The sequence below is a fragment of the Otolemur garnettii genome, unplaced genomic scaffold (genome assembly GCF_000181295.1).
Source record: "Otolemur garnettii isolate 467f Iridium unplaced genomic scaffold, OtoGar3 scaffold00006, whole genome shotgun sequence".
Lineage (NCBI taxonomy): Eukaryota > Metazoa > Chordata > Mammalia > Primates > Galagidae > Otolemur > Otolemur garnettii.
In genome coordinates this window covers 42,040,084-42,047,716 of record NW_003852401.1, presented here as the reverse complement: position 1 = coordinate 42,047,716, position 7,633 = coordinate 42,040,084, and the positions used below count along the sequence as shown (strand labels likewise).

The 7,633-nt window shown below is 43.3% G+C and overlaps 1 protein-coding gene across 1 annotated transcript in view; it reads left to right on the top strand.

Annotated features, from left to right (window-relative positions):
- Nucleotides 1–6,970, top strand: part of SLC28A3 (solute carrier family 28 member 3) — a 43,533-nt gene extending 36,563 nt beyond the window's left edge. The window contains exons 14-17 of the mRNA XM_012812986.1: nucleotides 4,747–4,828; nucleotides 5,485–5,583; nucleotides 5,823–5,943; nucleotides 6,844–6,970. Coding sequence (XP_012668440.1) covers nucleotides 4,747–4,828; nucleotides 5,485–5,583; nucleotides 5,823–5,943; nucleotides 6,844–6,970 — 429 coding nt within the window. The remainder of the gene's footprint in view (nucleotides 1–4,746; nucleotides 4,829–5,484; nucleotides 5,584–5,822; nucleotides 5,944–6,843) is intronic.
- Nucleotides 6,971–7,633: the final 663 nt, after the last annotated feature.

Genomic DNA, 7,633 nt, shown 5'->3' with positions numbered 1-7,633 from the left:
GCCTGGCTATTTTTTGGTTGTAGTTGTCATTGTTGTTTGGCAGGCCTAGGCTGGATTTGAACATACGCCAGCTCTGGTGTATGTGACTAGCACCTTATCCGCTTGAGCTACAGGCACCACCCTTTTTTTTTTTTTTTTTTTTGAGACAGAGTCTCACTCTGTTACCCTGGGTAGAGTGTCGTGGCATCATAGCTCACAGCAACCTCAAACGCCTGGGTTCCAGCAATCCTTGCCTCAGCCTCCTGAGTAGCTAGGACTATAGGTGCCCATAATACCTGGCTAGTTTTTCCACTTTTAGTAGAGATGAGATCTCCCTCTTATTGCTCAGGCTGGTTTCAAACTCCTGAACTCAGACGGTCTACCCACTTTGGATTTCCAAAGTGCTAGGATTATAGGCACGAGCTACTGTGCCCAGTTCTCTTTCTGTTTTGTTTGTTTGTTTGTTTTTGGTTTTGTTTTTCTGAGAAAGAGTCTCACTCTGTTGCCCAGGCTAGAGTGCTATTGCATCAGCCTAGGTCATAATAACTTCAAACTCCCAGGCTCAAACAATCCTCCTGCCTTAGCCTCCTGAGTAGTTGGGATTATAGGCGCCTGCCACAATCTTTTTTTTTTTTTCAGTTTTGGCCAGGGCTGGACTTGAACCCACTACCCCTGGTATATGGGGCTGGCACTCTACTTCTTAAACCACAGCCGCCGCCCCACAATGCTAATTTTTCTATTTTTAGTAAAGACAGGGTCTCACCCTGGTTCAGGCTAGTCTCAAACTCCCAAGCTCAAGCCATCTACATCTGCCTCAACCTCCAAGAGTGCTGGGATTACAGGCATGAGCCACCGTGCCCAGCCAGCCTCATTTTCTCTTTCTTAAAGATAATTCATCGCCTGTTTGTTCATTTGTTTCCATGTAACACGTAATATGGTATAGAATTCAAAAGATCCACAAATAGCCTGGAGAGAAAAGTAAGTCACCTTCCTTATTTCTCTGCCTCCCAGTTCTTCCCCTTGAAGCATATTATGTGCACTGTTTTTTTTTTTTTTTTTTTGGAGACGGAGCCTCAAGCTATCCCCCTGAGTAGAGTGCTGTGGCATCACACTCACAGCAACCTCCAACTCCTGGGCTCAAGCGAGTCTCCTGCCTTAGGCTCCCAAGTAGCTGGGACCACAGGCGCCCGCCACAACGCCTGGCCATTTTTTGGTTGCAGGCATCATTGTTGTTTGGCGGGCCCGGGCTGGGGATTCGAACCCGCCACCTTAGGTGTATGTGGCTGGCGCCTTAGCCGCTTGAGCCACAGGCGCCGAGCCTATGTGCACTGTTTTTAATCTTGACCTTTGCACTTAGTAATATGTCTCAGATACTCTTCCATATCAGAGCTTGTGACATAGCACACTCTTATATGTAGCACACCACAATTCCTCCTAACCACTCCCTTGCTGAAGAACACTGTTACCAATTTTTTGCAATTAGAGGTAGTGCTATAATGACCCCATCTGTACACTTAAAGCATCTTTACTTGTATGCAAGGAGCACTTTCTGTAGGGTGCAATATTAATATTTTCCTAGTGTAGATCGTCTCTTTCCATTAGGTAATCCTGCACATTTGTGGGCAAAGGCAAAGTGGAGTCATCCCAGCCTCCTTTTCCTTTTCTTATAAAATCAATTACAGAAACATCTGTATGTTCCTTTCCATATAGAGTTCCAGAAAATGAAAAGAGGAACTTCAAGCCCTTTCTGCCACCTCTCTCCCACAATCTCTTAATTAGCATGCCTGTTTTTGAAGCTAGTTGAGCTAAATGAAAAGCACTAGAAAGTGGGAGGAGAGGACCACTTTTCCGAGAAGAGTGGCTGCACAAATATGTGAAATATTTTTTTTCTGCCTGCTATGCGCACATTGATTGAAAACATCAACAAAGGCGTTCTCAGAAACTATGAAAGAGAAGAAGGGCCTTAGAATCAACAAAAAAACTTACCATGACCACTTGAGTCTTGAATGTGAGCCTTCAAAAGTCTTATTAGTGAAAGAAAGAAATGGTGCTGGTACTTTCGAGTGTAGCATTTGCTTGGTATGTTCTTTGAACCAAATAGTAGGGTTTTCAGGATATTGGAAAAGAAAATTATTGCCCCAATTGTGTGGGTACCTTTGTTACCAAACTCAATAAGGTTCTGACCTAGGTCTATTTGTTTGCCACACAGAAAGCCAATTACTGAGACCACAGGGATTACCAAGGAAGAAATACATCTTTAACGTAAATGATATCATCCAGGGGAAAGCAGTCTCAAATCCATGTCCCCGACTAATGGAGGGGCTACATGCACTGAGGCAGGTTGTGTTGAAATTAACAAGGGGTTACCTGCATTAAGGCACAGTAGTGAGAGATGGTTAAGTCTTGGCATCAAGGAGGGGCACCTATGGCTCAAGGAGAAGGGCGCCAGCCCCATATACCGGGGGTGGCAGGTTCAAGCCCGGCCCCAGCCAAAAAACTGCAAAAGAAAGTCTTGTCATCGAGAAGCCTGCATCAGTTGAGATTCCCTTGCTTCTGGGCAACAACTCAAAAGGTCAAGTTGTAGCTACACGGTTCTGGTCACCAAGCCCTACTTGGCAGAGAATCTAAAACAGGAGAGGGACAGGATCATAAAAAACATGAAGGCAGTCACTGAAATTTATCTATAGAGTCAATGACACCTTTGCTAGATTGGGTGTGTCTGATTCAGTGAGCAACAGAGTCCCCTGAATCTTCCCAGCCTCCTACAGTCCCTTAAGTGAGAAAGGATTAGCTGGCCTAGGCAGCCGGTCTTGAGCTAGAGGGCCATAAGCAGCTTTTACAAATTCACCTCTGTCTTCTCACTGCCCTGGGAAAGGGCTGTTCATCCTCTCCCTTCCAGGGAGCATCCTGCCATTCCCCCAAGGCAGCAGTCAAGCCTGAGATGCAGACAAAGGCAGGTGTACCACCAGGCAGACCATAGGAAGCCCCTCTGATATCCAAGAGTTTCCTCTTGCTAACTTATCTTCAAATTACTTTTCAATTATATCCTTGTTACTGAGTTATAATTTATCCAAGGCTATCTGGAAAGTACCCAGCCATGTAATATGAAAAACAGTATTAATCATGGCTGGATACTTTGCAGGCAGCTCTCATATACCAAGCGAGGGGCCCATTTTTGGTGTCACCTGTGTAACCATGACTACAATCAAAATATGGAATGTTATCATCACACGTGAAAAATTTCCCTCACCACCATTTGTAGTCAACCCCCCCTCCACCCCCTAAGACATAGTCCCAGGCAACAATAATTTTTCTTTCATTGTAAATACTTGTCCATGTTCCAGAATGTTCTATAAATGGACTCAGCATTCTTATTGCATATATTTCCCTTTTCATTCCAAAGCCATGCTTTATTTTATGGAGAGCCACAATTATTCATCTATTTGCCTATCAAAGGACATTTGGGTTGTTTTCAGGATGAGGCTATAATGAAAATGTTATGAAATGTAATGAAATGTTATGTTCATGTACAATGCTTTTGTGGGCATGTGTTTTTATTTCTTTTAGAAAAATGGCTGGGTTATACAGGCAATATGTGTGAACTTGATAAAAAATCTGCCATACTGTTTGACAAACAGGCTTTCGCTTTCCTGCCAGCAATGTATAAAAGGTCTATTTAGTTCCTTCACATCCTTGCCAACACTTACTGTTGCCAGTCTTTTTAAATTTTAGCCATTTCAGTGGATGCATAGTGATATCTCACTGTGCTTTTAATTTGCAGTTCCCTGGTGATTAATGATGCGGAATATCTTTTCATATGCTTATTGCACATTTGTGTATCTTTTCTGAAGGATCTAAATCTCTTTATTCATTTTCCCTTGGGTGTTTGTATTTTATTATCAAGTTATAACAATTCATTATACACAGTAGAACTTCTGTAAGTTGACCACCCAAGTGACTCTAACAAACTGGTCAACATAAGGAACTAGGCCTACTGTACTGATTGATAGGTACATGTGGTGCATGTTTAGTCTATGAAAGTTAGGTCAACTTAAGGAGGTGGTCGGGAGGCGCCTGTGGTTCAGTGAGTAGGACGCCGGCCCCATATACCGAGGGTGGTGGGTTCAAACCCAGTTCTGGCCAAACTGCAACAAAAAAATACCCAAGCATTGTGGTGGGCGCCTGTAGTCCCAGCTACTTGGGAGGCTGAGGCAAGAGAATCACTTAAGCCCAGGAGGTGGAGATTGCTGTGAGCTGTGACACCATGGCATTCTACCAAGGGCAATAAAGTGAGACTCTGTCTCAAAAAAAAAAAAAAAAACTTAAGGACGTGGTCAATGTGGAGAGCTGGTCAACTATGGAGGTTCTAATGTATTCTGAATAAGTCCTTTGTCAGGTAAATGTAATGTGAATATTTTCTGGGACCAATTGTATCTCTAGAAACTGGTACTGTGCCTGGCACATAATAGCAGGCAGTTGAGTCATATGAAATATTAAAAGCTATCATTGAGCAGGAAATCACATTTGTAGAAGTCAAGGCTATGTGTCCCAAACCCTTTGTAGAATCTCAAATCCACCTTTCCCCTTTCTGCACCCCCTCAGAATTCACGGGAAGATGATAAAAGGAGACTAAAAAGCAGTGGGTACTTGACACCATGTACTGTGCATTTATTTGTCAATATTGATTCTGTAGTCAAAAGGGAGCCTGGTTGGATGTATTAAGCTGGGTCAGATGGTATACACATATGTGTTTATGCTTGCTTACAGATTCGCTCTGAGATAATCGCCACATATGCTCTCTGTGGTTTTGCCAATATTGGTTCCCTAGGAATAGTGATCGGTGGACTCAGTAAGTGAAAAGAATATCCTTCAACAACAGATGTGACATAACCATATTGTGACATAAACATACTTTGGATCTCCATCTTGCTTTGTAATGTTAGTCATGCCAGGGAAAAAAGGCTCTGCATAGTAGTATATCTCTGGGGCCTATTTTTTTATCTCTGTTCTACAATGTGGCTTTCCTTGTACACTCAAGCTAACCTCAGGAAGCATTTTCTCAAATGTACAACCACTTTTTCCTTCCCAAGGCTCGCACACAGGCTTTGGTTTGCATACCAGTGCCAGTGGACTGATAATGGCCACCTGGAGAAGGATTCAGAGTGCCAAGGGAAGTTCAGTGGGAAAGTGCTGTGATTCATAGTGCTGTCTGCCATGGGCATAGACGTAGATGATGGGGCAGTGAGTTGCAGACCATCTCATTAGCTGATGCCTCCTTGCAACCCATTTGCCTTGCCATGGCCTCAATACACTTGTGAGCCCTTTGGATGAAACTTAGCTCTTGAATCTTGCTAAGTTAAAAAAAAAAAAATAAGGAAGAAGAAGGATGTGGGAGCTCAGCCGACCTGAAACTACAGCACTAAACCAATTTTCAGAGACTAGAAATTTGGATCTGTAATCACTAGCCTCAGTGTCAACCCTAATACCTCTTTCCATGCTTCCCAGCATCCTTAGCTCCTTCCAGAAAGCGTGACATCGCCTCAGGGGCAGTGAGAGCTCTGATCGCGGGGAGTGCCGCCTGCTTCATGACAGCCTGCATTGCAGGTACTGTGTCCTGTCTTTAATGTCCTGGATGTCACGGGTGGCATCTTTCAGGGGAGAGGACAGGTGTCAGCATACGTGGCCTGCATATGCAGCATGTGCTGCTATATAAAGGTGACAGCCAGAGCTGCGGATAAACATGCGGAAAACTAAACACAGCATGGTGGAGAAGGTAAGAACAGAATGAGAGTTCAATGACATCCTCAATTTCTAAAATAAGTGGCACTCTGTCCCACGTCTAGGTATACTCTCCAGCACTCCCATGGACATCAACTGCCATCACATTTTAGAAATTCCCTTCAACTCCAGTTTACCTAGAAACACAACCAATGTGATGTCTTGTTGCCGAAGTCTATTGAGCAGGTATTGTATTCTTGATTATAACTGACTTATATTCCAGTATAATAATCAAATCAGATTTAAAGACCCCCTCCACTTTTTTTAAATAACTTTGACTCTTGCTTTATTTATTTATTTAGACAGAGTCTCACTTGGTTGCCCTCAGTTGAGTGCCAGGAGTCATAGCTCACAGCAACCTCAAACTCTTAGGCTCAGGCGATCCTCTTGCCTCAGCCTCCCAAGTAGCTGGGACTACAGGTGCCCACCTGCCACAATGCTTGACTACTTTTTAGAGACAGGGTCTCACTTGTTCAGGCTGGTCTCAAACTCCTGAGCTCAGGCAATCCACCCATGTTGGCCTCCCAAAGTGCTAGGATTATAGGCATGAGCCACTGTGCCCAGCCCTCTTGCTGTATTTAAAAATAAAAAAAAAAAAATTGTAGCAATTCTAACCACCATCAAGGTAACAGAATTCAGGACTATCTGCCCCCAAAGCCCATGTCCTTACCTGCTCCCCTGTACTGCCTCCCATTCAAGGGGGTTGAGGCTGTTCTGATGACATGGAGATGGGCTATGGTGGATGAGAGGCTACCAGTGACCCATGTCAGCTACCAAAAGTTTCTATTTGCAGAATCGATATCCCCACTTTGGATGCCCACTGTAATGGTTAAGAGTGTTTCATAAGGATTATCCTATGCTGTCTTTATTTGCTCAGAGGAAATCAAAAAAGTTTTTGGGTGCCTAGAATTTGAGAGTCAAAACTAATTCCCTAGTGCCTCTGTGCTTAACGCACCCCCCCCCCAACCAGAACGTAAGGAGGCAAATCAGTTTCCTGTGCTGTGCTATTTTATGTTTTATCTTCTGTTCACCTACTATTTCTGACATCTAAGGCTCAACTAATTGTTTCTTTCTACTTTCTACCAGCACTGTTGTCAAGGGTCCCGGTGAGGTTATCCCAGGAGGAAACTACAGCCTGTATTCTTTGAAGGATTGCTGCAAATTGCTGAATCCATCAACACTTAACTGCAGTTGGATCCCTACTACATTTTGAGTTCAGCCACTTCTCCAGAATCTGAGAACACATGCTGGATTTTTTGTTTTGGAAAGAAAAAAAAAAAGCTGTTGCCTACAGATTGATACTTCCATCATGGATCCATTTTAATTGCAAGGAAAGAAGAAAAACCAGAGTGAACCCTTCAGAACTCCCAACATCTTCATCCTACTTCCGCATTCCTCTCCTGCCCATCCCTTCCCTACTGAGAATACTATGATGTCCCAAAGTGAAATCATTTCCTGTCCCAATGATGTTTTACAACCTTAGATTTTCGAGTCATTTCACTAGAACACAAGTATAAATGGTAGATCCCAACCACTGGGCTATGATTCATCCACACCTTCTTGGTATGCTAAATGATCTCTACGTAGTCCAGGGTAACTCATTTTAAATACATCTCTGGTGAAGTCACTCAGCATATACCTTTGCATACTTGAAATATCCTGAACTTGAATATTACATGAAGAAAAACTAACATCAGTCACCTACTGATTGGCTGCCCTTGGAAAGTCCTGCAGAAATCAAGAGTCCTTCAGGAGAGTACACAGAATATACCAAAGGCAGGATTTAAATAAATCCCTTCCACTTACAGAGTGCTGTCAGTCAGCTTAAGCTAAATTATGTTGCACTAACAAGCAACCCCCAAAACTCAATTGTTTA